Genomic DNA, 21,941 nt, shown 5'->3' with positions numbered 1-21,941 from the left:
AATAATAAAACAAATAAATATTTTTAATTCATATAAATGTATTCAAGTTCAGTCACTCAGTTGTGTCCGACTCTTTGAGACACCATGGACTGCAGCATGCCAGGCTTCCCTATGCATCACCAACTCCCAGATCTTGCTCAAACTCTTGTCCATGCAGTTGGTGATAACATCCAACCATTGCATCCTCTGTCCTCCCTTTCTCCTCCTGACTTCAATCTTTCCCAGCATCAGGGTCTTTTCCAGATTCTCAGTTCTTCACATGAGGTGGCCAAAGGATTGGAGCTTCAGCTTCAGCATCAGTCCTTCCAATGAATATTCAGGACTAATTTCCTTTAGGATTGACTGGTTTGATTTCCTTGCAGTCCAAGGGACTCTCAAGAGTCTTCTCCAACACCACACTTCAAAAGCATCAATTCTTTGACACTCAACTTTCTTTATGGTCCAACTCTCACATCCATACATGACTACTGGAAAAACCATAGCTTTGACTTGACAGACCTTTGTCGGCAAAGTAATGTCTTTGCTTTTTAATATGCTGTCTAGGTTGGTCTTAGCTTTTCTCTGAAGGAGCAAGCATCTTTTAATTTCATGGCTGCAGTCACCATCTGCAGTGATTTGGGAGCCCAAGAAAATAAAGTCTCTCACTGTTTCCATTGTTTCCCCATCAATTTGTATTCAAATGATATATAAATTGAATATATATATATATATATACACACACATAAACATACACAGATACACACTTTCTATTTTGTATTAATCTTGGTTTTTCCTTTTATTCATTTACTGCATATAAATTATTGTTTTTCTATTTTCCTAATTTTAAAAGTTGAGTATTCATTTTACTAGGTTTTTATTTTTCTGTTATTTTTTGTTGTTTAGTAGCTAAATTGTGTCTGGCTCTTTGCAACCTCTGGACTCGTAGCCCACAAGGCTCTTCTGTCCATGAGATTTCCCAGGGAAAGATGCTAGAGTGGGTTGCCATTTCCTTTTCCAGGGGATCTCCTGGACCAGGGATCAAACCCACATCTCCTGCATTGGTACATGGATTCCCTACCACTGAGCCATGAGGGAAGCCCCAAAATATTTAAAGCTAACAATTTTCCTCTGTATAGACATTTGGCTATATATTGTGATTTGTATATGCAATAATATCTTTTGCTTATTATTTTATGATTTGTAATATCAGTTTTGTTTTCCTTTGGATATGGAGTTATTTGAAATATATTTATTTCTTAATTTTGTATGTTATTTCCCTTTCATATGGTAATTCTACACTTGGAATTAAAATGTATCCTATAAAATCATCCCTTTTTGAAGTTTGTGAAGGTTTCCTTTGTGACCAAGACTATAATAGATTTAGAAATTGTGTAATAAGTATACAAGAAAAATACATTCTATTTCTATCCAATATATTCTTATTCTTGTATTTGCACACATAAGTCTACACATTTCTATTAAACTGTTTGCTGTCACAGAAGACCCCAAGGTACCAAAATAATCTTAAGAAAGATAAAACTGGAGGTATTATGTTCCCTGATTTCAAATTATGGTACAAAGCTACAAAGGGAAAACAGTATGGTATTGGCACAAAAACAGACATACAGATTGATGGAACAGACTAGGGAGCCCGGAAATAAACCCACACATTTATGGTCATTTAATTTATGACAAAGTGGGCAAGAATATACAATAAGGAGAAGACAATCTCTTCAGTAAATGGAGTTGAGAAAACTGGACAGCTACATTCTAAAGAATCAAACTGGACTACTTTCTCATACCACATACAAAAATGAACTTAAAATAGATTAAACATTTAAATGTAAGACCTGAAACCATAAAACTTCTAGAAGAAAGCCATAAGCAGTACACTCTAACATCAGTCTTAGCAATGTATTTTTGGATGTCTCCACAGAGAAGAGAAACAAAAGCAAAAATAAATAAACTAAACTACATCAAACTAAAAGGCTTTTGCACAGTGAAAGAAAATATCAAAAAACAAGAAGACTGCCTACTGAATAGAAGAAGATATTTGTATACAATACATTTCAGGAAGGGTTAATATCCAAAATACACAAAGAACTCATTTAACTTATCACACACAAAAATGTTAACGGTCAGAGGACCTAAATAGACACTTTGCCAAAGAAGATACACAGATGGCCAACAGGCACATGAAAGATGCTCAACCTCACTAATCATCAGGGAAATGAAATCAAAACACAATGAGATATCACCTCATACCTGTCAGAATGGCCATTATCAAAAAGACAGCACAGAGGGCTGTCCTAAAATGGCAAGGAATAGGATGGGGAGACCACTTTCTCCCCCACAAATTCATCAAAAGATCATTTGAACGCTGAACAAATTCCACAAAACAACTTCTGAACACTGGCAGAGGACACCAGGCACCCAGAAAGACAGCCCATTCTCTTCAAAGGAGATAGAACAAAACATAAAAGATAAAAAGAGAGACCAAAGAGTTAGGGACAGAGACCCATCCAGGAGGGAGCCGGGAGGGAGAAGAAGTTTCCAAACACCAGGAAACCCTCTCGCTAGCAGGTCTGTGGGGAGTTTTGGAATCTCACAGGGCAACATAACTCGAAGGAAAAAAAAAACACAGATTATGCACATAACCGCAACTCCCAGCGGAGTAGCAGCCCAGATGCTCCCATCTGCCGGCAGCGAATGGGGGCTGAACAGGGAGGCCCAGGCTGCATGCTTAGGGCAAGGACCGGGTCTGAATGCCCTGAGGTCAATCTGAGAGAGTTAACGTAAGATAGCAACCCAAACTGTGGGATAGTCAGGGAGAGAGAAAAAAGAGAGAGAGAGAACTTCCCCTCGAAAAGCTCTAAGACACAACCTGGCCCACTCACAGAACAAAGGATTGAGCGAATACCAGAGGAGAACTAGCTGGCTGTGGACCGGCCCCTCCACCCACTGGAAGCAGAGAGGCAGGCGGGCAACAGCCAGAGCCAGAAGGTGAGAGGCAATCTCAACCCCAGAGATGGCAACCTCCACCAAACTATGAGCAGGCTCCCAGTTGCTAACCAAGACTTCCTGGGATCCTGGACAGTTGACATCCACCAGGAGGGTCACAGTAAGAGATCAGCTCACCAAAAGAGACACACAGCACACCTGAGATAGCGCTGTTGTGATGCACCCAGAAAACTGAGCGGCTGGGACTGAGGAGGTGATATGATGCACCACCCACCTGGGGAGAGTGTGCTTGCCAAACACCTGGTCACCTGAGCTGCTTGGACCTGGGAAGGGCACAAAACACAGGCCCAGCTGAGTCTGTGCCTTTGTGGAGTACCTGAGAACCTGAACCCAAGCAGCTTAGACCTGGGAAGTGCACCCAACCCAGGGCTGGCTTTAGACAGTTCCCCTGCAGAGAAACCTGGAGCCTGAGCAGTATAGACTGGAAAAGCACACACGCCATGAACGGGGGCAAACCCAGTGTAGCCCAGACACTGCGAGCACTCCCCACATATGCCAGTGATATTTGTTTGCAGTGTTCCTCCTTCCTCACAGCACAATTGAACAAGTGAGCCTAAATAAATGATCACCTTTGCCCCCTTGTGTCAGAGTGGAAATTAGACACTGAAGAAACTTGCAAACAGAGGAAGTCAAAATAAACAAAGAAGAGGGAACTGCTTTGGAAGTGACAGGTGCAATAGATTAAAACCCTGTAGTTAGCATTGGCTACATTGGAAGGGGCTTATAGACCTTGAGAAGAAGTATAAGCTGGAACAACGAACTATCTGAAACTGAACTGACCCCACACTGCCCTCAACAGCTCCGAAGAAATTTCTAGATATATTTTACTATTATCATTTTTTAATATTTTTTATTTTTAAGTTCTTTATTACTCCTTTAATTTTCATTTTAAAAACATACTATTACCTTGCAAAGAAAATACCCTATTTATAAAGCAAATTTCATATATTTTTTTATAGTTTTTGTGATTTTTTTTAATATTGTATTTTTAAGAGTGTAACCTCTACTCTAGATTTTTAACCTGTGCTTTTTGGTATTTGTTATCAATTTTGTACCTTTAAGAATCCAATCTTCAGTACCCACTCTTACTTAGGAGTGTGATTACTGGCTTGATTTCTCTCTCCCCTTTTGACTCTCCTTTTTCTCCCCCAGGTCACCTCTATCTCCTCCCTCCCTGTTCTCTTCTCTACTTAACTCTGTGAATCTCTTTGGGGGTTCTGGGCTGTGGAAAACACTTAGGGAACTGATTACTGGCTAGACTAGTCTCTCTCCTTTTGACTGCCCCTTCTCTCCTCCTGGTCACCTCTATCTCCCCCCTCCCTCTTTTCTTCTCCATGTAACTGTGTGAACCTCTCTGGGTGTCCCTCACTGTGGAGAATCTTTTCACCATTAACCTAGATGTTTTATCATCAGTGCTGTATGGATGGAGAAGTCTTGAGGCTACTGTAAGAATAAGATTGAAAGCCAGAGGCAGAAGACTTAAACCCAAAACTTGAGAACACCAGCAAACTCCAAAAAGGAGAGCTCATCCAAAAACCCCCATACCTCCACTTAAACCAAGCTCCACCCAAGAGCCAACAAGTTTCAGAGCAAGATATACCAAGCTAATTCTCCAACAATGCAGGAACACACCCTGAGCATTAAAATACAGGAGGCCAAAAGTCAAACCAAACTCATAGACACCTCAAAACTCTACTGGACACTTCACTGCACTCCAGGAAGAAGAAATCCAGCTCCACCCACCAGAACACCGACACAAGCTTCCCTAACCAGGAAACCTTGACAAGCCACTCGTCCAACCCCACCCACAGTGAGGAACCTCCACAATAAAGAGGAACCACAAACTTCCAGCATACAGAAAGTCCACCCCAAACACAGCAATCTAAGCAAGATGAAAAGGCAGAGAAATATTCAGCAGGTAAAGGAACATAATAAATGCCCACCAAACCAAACAAAAGAGGAATAGATAGGGAGTCTACCTGAAAAAGAATTCAGAATAATGATAGTAAAAATGATCCAAAATCTTGAAAACAACCTGGAGTTACAGATAAATAGTCTGGAGACAAGGATTGAGAAGATGCAAGAAAAGTTTAACAAGGACCTAGAAGAAATAAAAAAGAGTTCATCAATAATGAACAATGCAATAAATGAGATCAAAAGCACTCTGGAGGGAACCAACAGTAGAATAACTGAGGCAGAAGATAGTATAAGTGAGGTGGAAGATAGAATGGTGGAAATAAATGAAGCAGAGAAGGAAAAAAAAGAATTAAAAGAAATGAGGACAAAACCTCAGAGAACCTCTGGGACAATGTTAAATGCCCCAACATTCAAATCATAGGAGTCCCAGAAGAAGAAGACAAAAAGAAAGGCCATGAGAAAGTATTTGAGGAGATAACAGTTGAAAACTTCCCTAAAATGGGGAAGGAGATAGCCACTCAAGTCCGAGAAACCCAGAGAGTCCCAAACAGGATAAAGTGAAAGTGAAGTTGATCAGTCGTGTCTGACTCTTTGCAACCCCCTGGACTGTAGCCTACCAGGCTTCTCCATCCATGAGATTTTTCCAGGCAAGAGTACCAGACTGGGTTGCCATTTCCTTCTCCAGGGGATCTTCCCAACCCAGGGACTGAACCTGTTTCTCCTGCATTGCAGGCAGACACTTTACCCTCTGAGCCACCAGGGAAGCATTCAAGCAGGATAAACCCAAGGCAAAACACCCCAAGACACATATTAATCAAATTAATGAAGATCAAACACAAAGAACAAATATTAAAAGTAGCAAGGGAAAAAAAAAAACAAATAACACACAAGGGGATTCCCATAAGGATAACAGCTGATCTTTCAATAGAAACTCTTCAGGCCAGAAGGGAATGGCAGGACATACTTAAAGTGATGAAAGAGAAAAACCTACAACCCAGATTACTGTACCCAGCAAGGATCTCATTCAAATATGAAGGAGAAAGCAAAAGCTTTACAGACAAGCAAAAGCTGAGAGAATTCTGCACCACCAAATCAGCTCTTCAACAAATGCTAAAGAATCTCCTCTAGACAGGAAACACAGAAAAGGTTTATAAACTCGAACCCAAAACAACAAAGTAAATGGCAAAGGGATCATACTTATCAATAATTACTTTAAATGTAAATAGGTTGAATGCCCCAACCAAAAGACAAAGACTGGCTGAATGGACACAAAAACAAGACCCTTATACATGCTGTCTACAAGAGACCCATCTCAAAACAAGGGACACATATAGACTGAAAATGAAGGGCTGGAAAACAGTATTTCACCCAAATGGAGACCAAAAGAAAGCAGGAGTAGCAACTCTCATATCAGATAAAATAGACTTTGAAATAAAGGCCATGAAAAGAGACAAAGAAGGACACTACATAATGATCAAAGGATCAATCCAAGAAGAAGATATAACAATTATAAATATATATGCACCTAACATATGCAATATGTAAGGCAAATGCTAACAAGTATGAAAGGGGAAATTAACAGTAACACAATAATAGTGGGAGACTTTAATACCCGCCCCCCTCACACCTATGGATAGATCAACTAAACAGAAAACTAGCAATGAAACACTAAATGATACAATGGATCAGTTAAACCTAATTGATATCTATAGGATATTTCACCCCAAAACAATGAATTTCACCTTTTTCTCAAATGCACACAGAACCTTCTCCAGGATAGATCATAGCCTGGGCCATAAATCTAGCCTTGGTAAATTTTTAAAATTTGAAATCATCTCAAGTGTCTTTTCTGATCACAATGTGGTAAGATTAGATGTCAAATACCAGAAGGAAAAAAAAAACTATTACAAATACAAACATATGGAGGCTAAAAAACACGTTTCTGAATAACCAACAAATCACAGAAGAAATCAAAATATGTGTAGAAATGAATGAAAATGAAAATACAACAACCCAAAACCTATGGGATTCAGTAAAAGCAGTGCTAAGGGGAAGGTTCATAGCAATACAAGCTTACCTCAAGAAACAGGAGAAAAATCAAATAAATAACCTAACTCTACACCTAAAGCAACTAGAAAAAGAAGAAATGAAGAACCCCAAGGTTAGTAGAAGGAAAGAAATCATAAAAATTGGGGCAGAAACAAATGAAAAAGAAACAAAGGAGACCATAGCAAAAATCAACAAAGCTAAAAGCTAGTTCTTTGAGAAGATAAATAGAAAAACCATTAGCTAGATTTATCAAGAAAAAAAGGGAGAAAAACCAAATCAACAAAATTAGAAGTGAAAGTGTAGAAATCACAACAGACAACACAGAAATACAAAGGATCATAAGAAACTACTATCAGCAACTATATGCCAATAAAATGGACAACTTGGACAAAATGGACAAATTCTTAGAAAAGTATAACTTTCCAAAGCTGAACCAGGAAAAAGTAGAAAATTTTAACAGACCCATCACAAGCACAGAAATTGAAACTGTAATCAGAAATCTTCCAACAAACAAAAACCCAGGACCAGATGGCTTCACAGCTGAATTCTACCAAAAATTTAGAGAAGAGCTAACACCTATCCTACTCAAACTCTTCCAGAAAACTGCAGAGGAAGGTAAACTTCCAAATTCATTCTATGAGGCCACCATCACCCTAATACCAAAACCAGACAAAGATGCCACACACACACAAAAAAGAAAAGTACAGGCTATTATCACTGATGAACATAGATGCAAAAATCCTTAACAAAATTCTAGCAAACAGAATCCAACAACATATTTAAAAAATCATACATTATGACCAGGTGGGCTTTATCCCAGGGATGCATGGATTCTTCAATATTCGCAAATCAATCAATGTGATACACCCCAGTAACAAATTGAAAAATAAAAACCATATGATTATCTCAATAGATGCAGAGAAAGCCTTTGACAAAATTCACATCCAATTATGATTTTAAAAAACCCTCCAGAAAGCAGACATAGAAGGAACATACCTCAACATAATAAAAGCAATTTATGATAAACCCACAGCAAACATTATCCTCAGTGGTGAAAAAAATGGTGAAAAATTGAAAGCATTTCCCCTAAAGTCAGGAACAAGACAAAGGTGCCCACTCTTACCACAACTATTCAACATAGTTTTGGAAGTTTTAGCCACAGCAATCAGAGAAGAAAAAGAATAAAAGGAATCCAGATTGAAAAGAAGTAAAACTCTCATTGTTTGCAGATGACATGATCCTCTACATAGAAAACCCTAAAGACTCCAGCAGAAAATTACTAGAGCTAATCAATGAATATAGTAAAGTTGCAGGATATAAAATTAATACACAGAAATCCCTTGCATTCTTTATACACTAACAATGAGTAAACAGAAAGAGAAATTAAGGAAACAATTCCATTCACCATTGCAATGAAAAAAATAAAATACTTAGGAATAAATCTACCTAAAGAAACAAAAGACCTATATATAGAAAAATATAAAACACTGATGAAAGAAATCAAAGAGGACACAAATAGATGGAGAAATATACCATGTTCATGGATTGGAAGAATCAATGTAGTGAAAATGAGTATACTATCCAAAGCAATCTACAGATTCAATGCAATCCTTATCAAGCTACCAGTGGTATTTTTCACAGAACTAGAACAAATAATTTCACAATTTGTATGGAAATACAAAAAACCTCGAATAGCCAAAGCAATCTTGAGAAAGAAGAATGGAACTGGAGGAATCAACCTGCCTGACTTCAGACTATATTACAAAGCTACAGTCATCAGGACAGTATGGTACTGGCACAAAGACAGAAATATAGATCAATGGAACAAAATAGAAAGCCCAGAAATAAATCCATGCACCTATGGACACCTTATCTTTGACAAAGGAGGCAAGCATATACAACGGAGAAAAGACAATCTCTTTAACAAGTGGTGCTGGGAAATCTGGTCAACCACTTGTAAAAGAATGAAACTAGAACACTTTCTAACACCATACACCAAAATAAACTCAAAATGGATTAAAGATCTAAATGTAAGACCAGAAACTATAAAACTCTTAGAGGAAAACAGGCAAAACACTCTGACATAAATCATAGCAGGATCCTCTATGACCCACCTCCCAGAATATTGGAAATAAAAGCAAAAATAAGCAAATAAGACCTAATTAAGCTTAAAAGTTTTTGCACAATGAAGGAAACTATAAGCAAGGTGAAAAGACAACCTTCAGAATGGGAGAAAATAACAGTAAATGAAGCAATTGACAAAGAATTAATCTCAAAAACATACAAGCAGTTCCTGCAGCTCAATGCCAGAAAAATAAACGACCCAATCAAAAACTGGGCCAAAGAACTAAACAGACATTTTTCCAAAGAAGACATACAGATGGCTAAAAAACACATGAAAAGATGCTCAACATCACTCATTATCAGAGAAATGCAAATCAAAACCACAATGAGGTACCATCTCACACTGATCAGGATGGCTGCTATCAAAAAGTCTACAAACAATAAATGCTGGAGAGAGTGCAGAGCAAAAGGAACCCTCTAACACTGTTGTGGGAATGCAAACTAGTACAGCCACTATGGAGAACAGTGTGGAGATTCCTTCAAAAACTGGAAATAGAACTACCATATGACCCAGCAATCCCACTGCTGGGCATACACATCGAGGAAACCAGAATTGAAAGAGACACGTGTACCCCAATGTTCATCGCAGCACTGTTTACAATAGCTAGGACATGGAAGCAACCTAGATGTCCATCAGCAGACGAATGGATAAGAAAGCTTATACATACACATATACTTATACATATACACAATAGAATATTACTCAGCTATTAAAAAGAATGCATTTGAATCAGTTCTAATGAGGTGGATGAAACTGGAGCCTATTATACAGATTGAAGTAAGTCAGAAAGAAAAACATCAATACAGTATATTAACACATATAGACGGAGAAGGCAATGGCACCCCACTCCAGTACTCTTGCCTGGAAAATCCCATGGATGGAGGAGCCTGGGAGGCTGCAACCCATGGGGTCTCGAAGAGTTGAACACGACTGAGTGACTTCACTTTCACTTTTCACTTTCATGCATTGGAGAAGGAAATGGCAACCCACTCCAGTGTTCTTGCCTGGAGAATCCCAGGGACGGGGGAGCCTGGTGGGCTGCCGTCTATGGGGTTGCACAGAATCGGACACGACTGGAGTGACTTAGCAGCAACACATATAGATGGAATTTAGAAAGATGGTAACGATGACCATATATATGAGACAGCAAAAGAGACACAGATTTAAAGAACACTTTTGGACTCTGTGGGAGAAGGTGAGAGTGGGATGATTTGAGAGAATAGCATTGAAACATGTATATTATCATACATGCAATAGGTACCAGTCCAGGTTTGATGCATGAAACAGAGTGCTTAGGGCTGATGCACTGAGATAACCCTGAGGAATGGGATGGGGAAGGAGGTCGGAGGGAGGTTCAGGATTGGGAACACATGTACACCCATGGCTGATTCACGTGAATGTATGGCAAAAAAAAACACCACAATATTCTAAAGTTTAAAAAATAAAAAAGACAACATATAACAAGTATTGGTGAAAATATGGAGAAAAGAGAACCCTCATGCACCATTGACAAAAATGCAAATTGTTACAGCTACTAGGGAAGGAAGTATGGTGAGTCCTCAAAAAATTCAAGATAGAACTGCCATACTATCCATCAGTGGTACTCCTGAGTATTTATCTGAAGAACATGAAAACACTAATCTGAAAAAATATATGCACTTCAATGTTCATTGCAGCATTATTTACAATAGCCAAAATATCAAAGCAACCTAAGTGTTCTTAAATAGGTGAGTAAATAAAGAAGATATTATGTATATATATATATATATATATATATATATATATATATATTCCATATATATGTGGAATATTATACCATCATATAAAAATAATTAGGACTTCCCTGTAGCCCATATGGTAAAGAATTTGTCTTCTATGCAGGAGACCAGGCTTGATCCCTGGGTGGGGAAGATCCTCTGGAGAAGGGAATGGTGATCCACTCCTATGTATACTTGCCTGGAGAATCCCATGGACACAGAAGCCCAGTGGGCTACAGTCCATGGGGTCCCAAAGAGCTGGACATGACTGAGCAACTAACACACAACACACACATATAAAAGAATGGAATTTGCAAGTGCATGGATGGACCTAGAGGGTATTACGCTAACTGAAATAAGTCAGACAGAAAAAGACAAGTACTGTATGATACCATTCATATGTGGAATCTAAAAAGCAAAACAAATGAACAAACATAACCAAACAGAAGCAGAGTCATAAATATGTAGTGGTTGCCAGAGTGGAGAAGGATGGAGGGAGGAAATAAACAACTGAGGGAGATTAAGACATACACACTTTAAGTCACAAAATTGATGAATCACTGTTATGAAATATACAATATAGGGAATACAGTCAATAATTATGTAATATCTTTGTATGGTAACTAGATTTATTATGGTGATCATTTTGAAACGTCCTGAAATAATGAATCACTATGTTGTACAATGGGAACTAATGTAGTGTTGTTGGTTAATTATATTTCAAAAACAAATAAACAAACTCATAGGGGAAAAAAATGTGTTTACCAGAGGCAGGGGGTGGGGAGAAGTGAACCGGATGATGATGGACAAAACGTACAAATTTCCAATGACAAGATAAATAAGAACTATAGATGTATTATACAACATGATAATATAATTAACATAGCTGTGTGTTATATATGAAAAATGTTAAAAGAGTAAATCCTAAGAATTCTCACACAAGGAAAACAATTTCTTTTCTAGTTCTTCAATTTGGTATCTATACAAAATAATGGATGTTCACTAAACTTACTGTGGTTCATTTCATGATGCATGTAAATGATTATGCTGTATACATTAAATTCTAGCACTATATGTCAATTATATCCCAATAAAACTGGAAGAATTTTTTTTAATTTTAAGATTTTTTAAAAATTAATTTTGCTAATTACATTTGTTTGTATGCTTAAAAGAGTACCTAATATGTAAGAAATGCAATGTATGTATTGAAAGGTATGTTTTTAACAAGTTTTCTCTAGGGGTTTCTGGTTTATGTATTTGACCGCCATGTACTATGATCCACAAAGATCCATGACTACTATATTTTCTTCATATATTTTTACCATTTTTCTTTATATAATACCTCTTTTACTTCATTATCACTTTTGGTCTTTAATTCATCTGAGAGCCAATATTCCCGCTTTCTTTTCGTTTATGCCCTTCATTTCAAGTTTTCTTTGAGTTATTGTTTTATTGTTATAAATAACATATCTCAATCTTCACTAAAATCTAATTTCACTGACGACTGTAATTCTGTTATAGGAAAGTAATCTTCTACAGACACTCAAACAATGATTATAAACTCTAGGTGAAATTTAAAGAACAAATTTTCTATAAGACATAAGTTAAAGGAAAAATAAAAAGCTAGATGATTCAAGAGGAAGTTGACACTTGAAAGATGAGAATGATTTGTACCCTTATGCTCACAGCCACATTATTAACAAAGGCTAAGAACTGGAGACAATCCAAATACCATCAGTGGGTGAATGGAATATATAATGGAATGTTATTCAGCCTTAAAAAAAAAAAGAAAATCCTGACACAAGCCTGTCACAAAAAGACAACTACCATTTGATTTCACTCATATGAGGAGTCTAAAATGGAAAAATTCACAGAAACAAAAAGAAAAATGGTGGTTACTAGGGACTGAGAATAAGGAAAAATGGGGAGTATTATGAATATAAGACTTTCAGTCTTACAAAATGAAAAGTCCCGGAGGTCTTTTGCACTGCAATGTAAATATAGTTAACACTACTGAGCAGTAATTTTTTTTTTAATATTTTTTAAGAAAGTAGGAATAGCACCGAGTAAGTTGCCATTCTCAAGGCTTGAACCTGAAAGTAAGCAAATCTTGTGAGAAACATAAAACCACAACAGCAAATTCACAGGTTTTTTTTTTTCTTGTCTGAAAAATCAAAAAACCTGAATTTGGGGCAACCACAGCCCCTGGAAAATCAAGACAGAATCTTGGACAGGAGAGAGGCAAATGGAGAGGGCCCCAAATTCTGTTTATAAACTCTGCCAAAATCCTCAACTGAGCCCAGAATAATGTGTGCATATGACTGGTTTCAGCTAAAGAAAAAGTAATTCAGATTTAAGCTGCTACTAGAAACATAGTGTTTGCAATCTGAGTACAACAAAGTAAATGCCCTACTGAAGCCAAAAAAAATCAACATTTTTCAGAGGAATATAACAAAATACAGTCTGCACAACACAATATTCACTATGTCCAAGTATCCAAAACCCTTGAAGTATAAAGAACAAGGAAAATGTGACCCATCCCCAAAAAGAAAAAAGAATAGAGACTGAATCCAGAAAGAAGCCAGATGTCGGAATTAGCAGACAAGGAATTTTAAAAGCAGCTAATAAGACTATGGGCTTCCCTGGTGGCTCAGAGGTTAAAGCATCTGCCTACAATGCGGGAGACCTGGGTTTGATCCCTGGGTCAGGAAGATCCCCTGGAGAAGGAAACGGCAACCCACTCCAGTATTCATGCCTGGAGAATCCCATGGACGGAGGAGCCTGGTGGGCTACAGTCCACGGGGTCGCAAAGAGTTGGACATGACTGAGCGAGCAACTTAACTTAATAAGACTATACTCAAAGATGTAAAGGAAAATATTCCTACAGTGATGAAACAATTGGAAATATCAGCAGAGAAATAAAAACTGTAAACAGCAAACAAATGGGACATTCTAGAATGTAAAAAAAAGTACAATATCTGAAATTTAAGCGTCACTAGACTAAATGCAAAATAAAGATGACAGAGGAAAAAGTAAGTAAACTTAAAGATAGACAAACAGAAATTATACAATTTGAAGACTGGAGAAAAACAAGGGTTAAAAAGAAGCTTCAGGGAAATAAAGGAAATATAGGATAATGACAAAAGACTTAAAATATATGGAGTTAGACTGTCAGAAGGGGAGATGAGAAAAAATGGGGCAGAAATAATATTTGAAACTATAATGGCTAAAATCTTCCTAAATTTGGTCAAAAAATTTATAGATTCCACATTAATTCTTCCAATCCATGAACACAGAATATCTTTCCATTTATTTATTTATTCCATTTATTATTTATTCGATTTCTTCCAACAATGTCTTACTGTTCTCAGTGCATAGGTAATGCACCCCTTTGCTCAAATGTATTCTTAGGTATTTTACTTTTTGCTGCAATTGCAATGGAATTGTTTTCTTAATTTCTTTTTCTGCTGGCTCTTTGTTAGCATATATAACAAAATTTCCTACCAGGTGCACTATTTTTATCATAATTCTCATCAAGTCTTTCAAATTTGAAAATGAACAGTAATGAATTAACCACAGTCATTTTAAGTTTTTTAAGTCTTTTGTCACACACAGATATTTTTCTTAGCTTCCCTGAAAGCCTTTGTAATCAGCTACAAACCATCGTGCTTAATCTACTATGTAGAATGACTACTCAGAGTGCCACAGAAAAGGATTTTACGTCGAGTGCTGTGGAGTAGAGGCTTCTGATAGCATCAGTTAGAGACCATATGACTGGACTGAGTCAGAATTTCCAAAATTCTAGTTGAGATGTAGATGGATTCCTGAGGCTTCTAAACTCGGATCCAGTGGAATTAAGAGCTAATTACATAGAACAGAATGAATCAATGAGGTATGACTGTAGTTTTTGCTTGGAATATTGTTGATTTTTTTTAATGTTTTATTTTCTGGATGTGTAAGGAAGCCCTGTTTTTTCTCTTAAGTATTTTATAAATTTTGACATTGTAGTAGATGCTACTTTTGTACATTGAAATCAAACATTTGTAAATAACATTCTCTCTGATTCCTCCAGAATTCAAAAATTCTAATTGAATCTTTTTACTTTTTACAATATAGTTATTTGCCTAGGTTCAGTAAGAATGTATATTCCTTGTTACGAAGGCATAATTGGAAACTGGTTATGCAACCAAAGCCTTGCTTCTGTGTTATTAAGGATGAGGCTCACTGAGCATAGGCAAAACATTCTCTGACATAAATCATATAAATGTCTTGGGTTGGCCTCCCAAGGCAATAGAAATAAAAACAAAAATAAACAAATGGAACCTAACCAAACTTATAAGCTTTTTCTCAGGAAAGGAAATTTTAAAAAAAAGACAACCTATAAAATAGGAGAAAATATTTGCAAATGATACAGTTGACAAGGGCTTAATCTCCAAAATATATGGACAACTTAATTGAAAAATGGGTATAAGACCTTAATAGACACTCTCAAAAGAAAATGTACAGATGACCAGTAGGCACATGAAAAAATTACTAATTATTTAGCTCAACATTACTAATTATCAGAGAGATGCAAATCAAAACTGCAAGGTACCACCTCACAGGGGTCAGAATGGCCACCACTGAAAAGTCTACAAATTACAAATGCTGGAGATAGTCTGGAGAAAAGGGAACTCTCCTACACTGTTGGTGGGAATGCAAGTTAGTGTGGCCACTACAGAAAACAGTATGGAGGTTCCTCAAAAAACAGTATGGAGATTCCTCAGAAAACTAAAAATAGAATTATCATATGATCCCACTTCTGGGCATATACCCAGACAAAACTATAATTCAAAAAGATACATGCACCCCTATGTTTATAACAGCACTATTCACAATAGTCAAGACATGGAAACAACCTAAACCTATCAAATGTCCATTGATAGATGAATGGATAATGATGTGGTGCATATATACAGTAGAATACTACTCGGCCATAAAAAAGAATGAACCTACCTACAAAACAAGAATAGACTCACAGACCTAGAGATCAGGGTTGTGGTTGCCAAGGCAGAGAGAGAGGGGGGAAAGGGATGGACTGGGAGTTTGGGGCTGGTTGATGCAAACTATTACATTGAGAATGGAGAAACAACAAGGTCCTACTGTATAGCACAGGAAACTATATCCAATCTCTGGGGATAAACCGTAATGGAAAGGAACATTTTAAAAGAATGCAGATATGTATATACCTAGGTCACTTTGCAGCAGAGATTGGCACAACATTGTAAATCGACTATACTTCAATTAAAAATAAAATAGAAGAATGATGCTCATTGAATCAGATATGTGAAGAACTAAGGTTGACTTTACAGGGACAGTGCTTACTCACAAAGCTCTCTTAGGAAAACCAGCCCTGTACTTGGCCTGGAACAGCCTGCTTAAGACAAAAAACCAGTTCTGCAAGCAATAATGCTGCTTATAATGCTGAATATCATTTTATAAGTATACATTTTCTCCACAATAGTCAAGAATGTCTATTTTTAGCTTGAGCAAGATTGATTTCTTTGCTGACACTTCTCCACGATGTTGTTTACTACAAAATGATACTGTGACAAATAATATCATTTCCATAAATCATCAAGTGTCTGTCTTCCCAAAGGAGACTTGAAGGACTTTGCCAGGGTGCACACACATAACCACTGAGCAATAGTGACAGCAACGAAGGTTCTAGCTCAAACTGCGCTGCAAATAGTGGGGTCCCTTTGTGGTGGCTCAAATGGTAAAGAATCTGCCTGCAATACATCTCTTTGCTGTCCAACATGCTCATTGCTGATTCAGTCCATCAGCAATTCTTACCAGCATTCTTCCTTCAGAACAGGCACTAAAGTCATCCACTTCTGTACCATTCTATCCCCACCACCCTAATCCAAGCCACCAGGACATCTGTAGTCATTCATCCCACTTCAATCCATTCATCCTGTTGTAGTCAAAAGAGTTCTAAGAAGGAAATAAGATCACTTTATTCCTCTGCTTGAAAACCCTTATGTCTTCACACACCTAAGATAGACTCCAGAGCACCCCAGTAAGCCACAGGCTGCTCACTTGCCACCCCTGCATCCCATGTATCTGTTCCCCTCACTCCAGGGACTCAGGCCTCATGGCCATCAAGCAGGTCTTCTCCAAGCTCTATGCTGCCTCAGGGCCTTTGCACTTGCTCTTACCTTTCCCTGAAACACTCTTCCCTCCACCCTTCCTCTCCTTTTCAAGATCCCAGGGACCTGAGTGTCCCCACCAAGAAATATATCCTAACACTAAGGCACCATCTCTTAAACATACTAGCTAAACTAATGTGACTCCGTTAACAAACTCTTTCATCAAATAAAAAAGATTGAATTGTGTGTAATAACTTTTAGCACTTTTTTTAAGCTGTTAATAAAATGTATGAAATATGTTGCATTTAAGTTGACCAAAGCCAGAAAGGTGTTTCATTATCTTAACAGGAGGCTTTATCCTCCTATAGAACCATTAGCCATCTGGGAAATCTACATTAGCATTTGGAGACAGAATCTGTTAAACTTCATAAAAGAGACCTCAGGCATTATTACCTGAAGAATGCAGACACATGGAAGACAGCACACCCACATGCCTCTGAGACACACCCATCTCTGTAAGGTAATCCTTTCAGGGGAGCTCAGAATTTACTTGTGCAAGAATTAACTTTCACAAAAATCTCTTTTGAAATGAAGCAGGGCACAAACAAATTAACTAAGAAATAAATGAATTAGATAAATGTGTGCTTGTCTTGTATCTATGTCATGTATGAGATGCTTGGTAGAGGTAAGGGTTTCAATGAAAGTAAAGAATAAAGCCAGATGATCTCCATCAAACATTCAAATTCATGGTACTTGTTTTATTAGCATAATTCTTTATTTCAATGATATTAATACATAATTAAAGATGAAACAACACCAGAGGGGGGGGGGAAACCTTATGAAATTTATTTACGAGTCTAGATCATACTTTTTCCCTCCTTACCAGATACAAAAAGGCAAAATTCAATTTATTTTAAACAGAAATAATAGAAGAGTATATATCACTATAAAATTAACTAACATAAGCTGTTGTGAAAAATTCACAACAAAATAATTTCATAGATATAACCTGAGAATTTATATTTTTACATATTCAATTAACACCCTTAAAATTATTGAATGCAATATTTCTTAACTTAGGTATTGTAAAACTTATTATAACTAGGTATAAACCTCAAAAATAATAAAAGTATAGTTCTGAAATATGTTTCAGTAGAACCCATGCATATCTCTGCATAAGAAAAAGAAGTATATTGCAATCATGTTAATTTAAAGATCATTATTTATTTAACAGTCTCGGATGCTGATCTTATCCTCACTTATGACCTATATCGAACCCCATGGGGGTGCTCAAGCTTACCTTTGAGCCTGGAGGGGGAGCCAAGCCAAGGAAGGAATAAATAATATTCTCTTCTTTTGCAGAAAAGAAAGAGTCAAAATCCTTGAAGCAAAGAAAAAGAATGATTAAACCCAATACACACTTGTGAGTCAGTACATTGACCTAAGTTAATCTTTCTTATTTATTAGTCATAAAGTGAGGAGCTAACACAAAAGCTTATTCGCTTTGCCAAAGATGATAAATCCCCAAATTTGGGAAATTGAACCATGAAGTTTACATTTGTTTTTACACGCCTTCATTGTGCCTGTTATAGTATAGTGAGAACACACACACACGGAGTATCCCGGCTCAGGAATTACTGACAAGACTCAAACATACATTGGCAGTCTTGCTACTGCCTACCCTCTCCTGACATGTGTTAAGAGTTTAAAACCAAAGACAGTCCACCTATGTTAAGAAGAAAATTTTATGTAATTCCTGTGTGTTCATCTTATCCAAAGCTTTGCTTTTTTCCTACCTGTCACCCTGATTCTCTGTGATTATTTTCTTCTTTTGTACTGAATGTATTTTTGTAAGCTGCCTCATATCTTAAGGGAAATATCACATACTCTGAGTGAGTCTTTGGTATTAAAAATACTCATTGATTCCCAGAACACACACTTACTAGTTGTTGCTAAAGATTACATGATAGGATGCATTAGTAGTAGTAGTACTAGTAAGTTGTCATTGTTCAGTCACTAAGTCATGTCTGCCTGTTTGTGACCCCATGGACTGCAGCACACAGGCTCCTCTGTTCTACACTATTTCCTGGAATTTGCTCAAATTCATGTCCATTGAGTCAGTGATGTTACTCAACCATCTCATCCTCTGCCAACCCCCTTCTCCTTCTGCCTTCAATCTTTCCCAACGTCAGGGTCTTTTCCAATCAGTCAGCTCTTCACATCAGGAGGCCAAAAGTATTGGAGCTTCAGCTTCAGCATTGGTCCTACCAATGAATATCAAGGACTGATTTCCTTTAGGATGGACTGGTTTGATCTCCTTGCAGTCCAAGGGACTTTCCAAAGTCTTCTCCAACACCACAGTTCAAAAACATGAATTCTTCAGCACTCAGCTTTCTTTATGGTCCAGCTCTCACACCTGTACATGACTACTGGAAAAACCATAGCTTTGACTAGATGGAACTTTGTTGCAAAGTAATGTCTCTGCTTTTTAATATGCTGTCTAGGTTTGTCATACCTTTTCTTCCAAGGAGCAAGCGTCTTTTAATTTCATGGCTGCAGTCACCATCCACAGTGATTTTGGAGCCCAAGAAAATAAAGTCTCTCACTAACATGCAAATTTTCCCAGATATCTCTTGCTAAATTTTGGATGGATTTCACAATTTTTTGCTCTTAACAACATATATATATATATGTGTGTGTGTGTGCTTATACATATATATATATATATATATATATATAAGCCTGTACATAGGTGTGTGTATATATGTATGTATATATATATATATATATATATAACATGTATATATATAACTGCTAAGTCGCTTCAGTCGTGTCTGACACTGTGTGACCCCATAGACGGAAGCCCACCAGGCTCCCCCATCCCTGGGATTCTCCAGGCAAGAACACTGGAGTGGGTTGCCATTTCCTTCTCTAGTGCATGAAAGTGAAAAGTGAAAGGGAAGTCGCTCAGTCATGTCCGACTCCTAGGGACCCCATGGACTACAGCCTACCAGGCTCCTCCATCCATGGGATTTTCCAGGCAAGAGTACTGGAGTGGGGTGCCATTGCCTTCTCTGATATATATAACTAATATATACTTATATATATTAAACTAATGTATAATACTTTATCGAGCCCATCTTTGCATGAAATGTTCCCTTGGTATCTTTAATTTTCTTGAAGAGATCTCTAGTCTTTCCCATTCTGTTGTTTTCCTCTATTTCTTTGCATTGATCGCTGAGGAAGGCTTTCTTATCTCTTCTTGCTATTCTTTGGAACTCTGCATTCAGATGCTTATATCTTTCATTTTCTCCTTTGCTTTTTGCTTCTCTTCTTTTCACAGCTATTTGTAAGGCCTCCGCAGACAGCCATTTTGCTTTTTTGCATTTCTTTTCCATGGGGATGGTCTTGATCCCTGTCTCCTGTACAATATCACGAACCTCATTTCATAGTTCATCAGGCACTCTATCAGATCTAGGCCCTTAAATCTATTTCTCACTTTCAGTGTATAATCATAAGGGATTTGATTTACGTCATACCTGAATGGTCTAGTGGTTTTCCCTACTTTCTTCAATTTAAGTCTGAATATGGTAATAAGGAGTTCATGATCTGAGCCACAGTCAGCTCCTGGTCTTGTTTTTGTTGATTGTATAGAGCTTCTCCATCTTTGGCTGCAAAGAATATAATCAATCTGATTTCCGTGTTGATCGTGTGGAAAATTCTTCAAGAGATGGGAATACCAGACCATTTGACCTGCCTCTTGAGAAATCTGTATGCAGGTCAGGAAGCAACAGTTAGAACTGGACATGGAACAACAGACTGGTTCCAAATAGGAAAAGGAGTATGTCAAGGCTGTATATTGTCACCCTGCTTATTTAACTTCTATGCAGAGTACATCATGAGAAACACTGGGCTGGAAGAAACACAAGCTGGAATCAAGATTGCCAGGAGAAATATCAATAACCTCAGATATGCAGATGACACCACCCTTATGGCAGAAAGTGAAGAGGAACTAAAAAGCCTCTTGATGAAAGTGAAAGTGGAGAGTGAAAAAGTTGGCTTAAAGTTCAACATTCAGAAAACGAAGATCTTGGCATCTGGTCCCATCACTTCATGGGAAATAGATGGGGAAACAGGGGAAACAGTGTCAGACTTTATTTTTTTGGGCTACAAAATCACTGCAGATGGCAACTGCAGCCATGAAATTAAAAGATGCTTACTCCTTGGAAGGAAAGTTATGACCAACCTAGATAGCATATTGAAAAGCAGAGACATTACTTTGCCAACAAAGGTCCGTCTAGTCAAGGCTATGGTTTTTCCTGTGGTCATGTATGGATGTGAGAGTTGGATTGTGAAGAAGGCTGAGCGCCGAAGAATTGATGCTTTTGAACTGTGGTGTTGGAGGAGACTCTTGAGAGTCCCTTGGACTGCAAGGAGATCCAACCAGTCCATTCTAAAGGAGATCAGCCCTGGGATTTCTTTGGAAGGAATGATGCTAAGGCTGAAACTCCAGTACTTTGGCCACCTCATGCAAAGAGTTGACTCACTGGAAAAGACTCTGATGCTGGGAGAGATTGGGGACAGGAGGAGAAGGGGACGACAGAGGATGAGATGGCTGGATGGCATCACTGACTCGATGGATGTGAGTTTGAGTGAACTCCAGGAGTTGGTGATGGACAGGGAGGCCTGGCGTGCTGCGATTCATGGAGTCACAAAGAGTCGGACACGACTGAGTGATGAACTGAACTGAATTACTAACAAGTAGTCAAGTAGTAGTTATAGTACAGGGAACTACATTCAATATCCTGTGATAAACCATAATGGAAAGGAATATGAAAACAAATATATGTATAAATGAATCACTTTGTTATATACCAGACACTAACACAACATTGTAACTCAACTACACTTCTATAAAATTAAAAAAATAAATAAATAAAGAAGGACTTCCCTGGTTGTCCA

General features: G+C 37.6%; 1 protein-coding gene across 2 annotated transcripts in view; it reads right to left on the bottom strand.

Annotated features, from left to right (window-relative positions):
* Positions 1-21,941, bottom strand: part of SH3BGR (SH3 domain binding glutamate rich protein) — a 72,325-nt gene that overhangs the window by 34,791 nt on the left and 15,593 nt on the right. The window contains exon 3 of one of the 2 annotated variants that reach the window (XM_019962737.2): positions 18,280-18,360. The exons of the other annotated variant lie outside the window; for it this stretch is intronic. Within the exon in view, the coding sequence (XP_019818296.2) occupies positions 18,280-18,360 (81 nt within the window). The remainder of the gene's footprint in view (positions 1-18,279; positions 18,361-21,941) is intronic. 2 annotated transcript variants of the gene reach the window in all.

Source organism: Bos indicus, chromosome 1 (assembly GCF_029378745.1).
Source record: "Bos indicus isolate NIAB-ARS_2022 breed Sahiwal x Tharparkar chromosome 1, NIAB-ARS_B.indTharparkar_mat_pri_1.0, whole genome shotgun sequence".
Lineage (NCBI taxonomy): Eukaryota > Metazoa > Chordata > Mammalia > Artiodactyla > Bovidae > Bos > Bos indicus.
The sequence above is the reverse complement of the archived record's forward strand: the minus strand, read 5'-3'. Positions and strand labels throughout refer to the sequence as shown.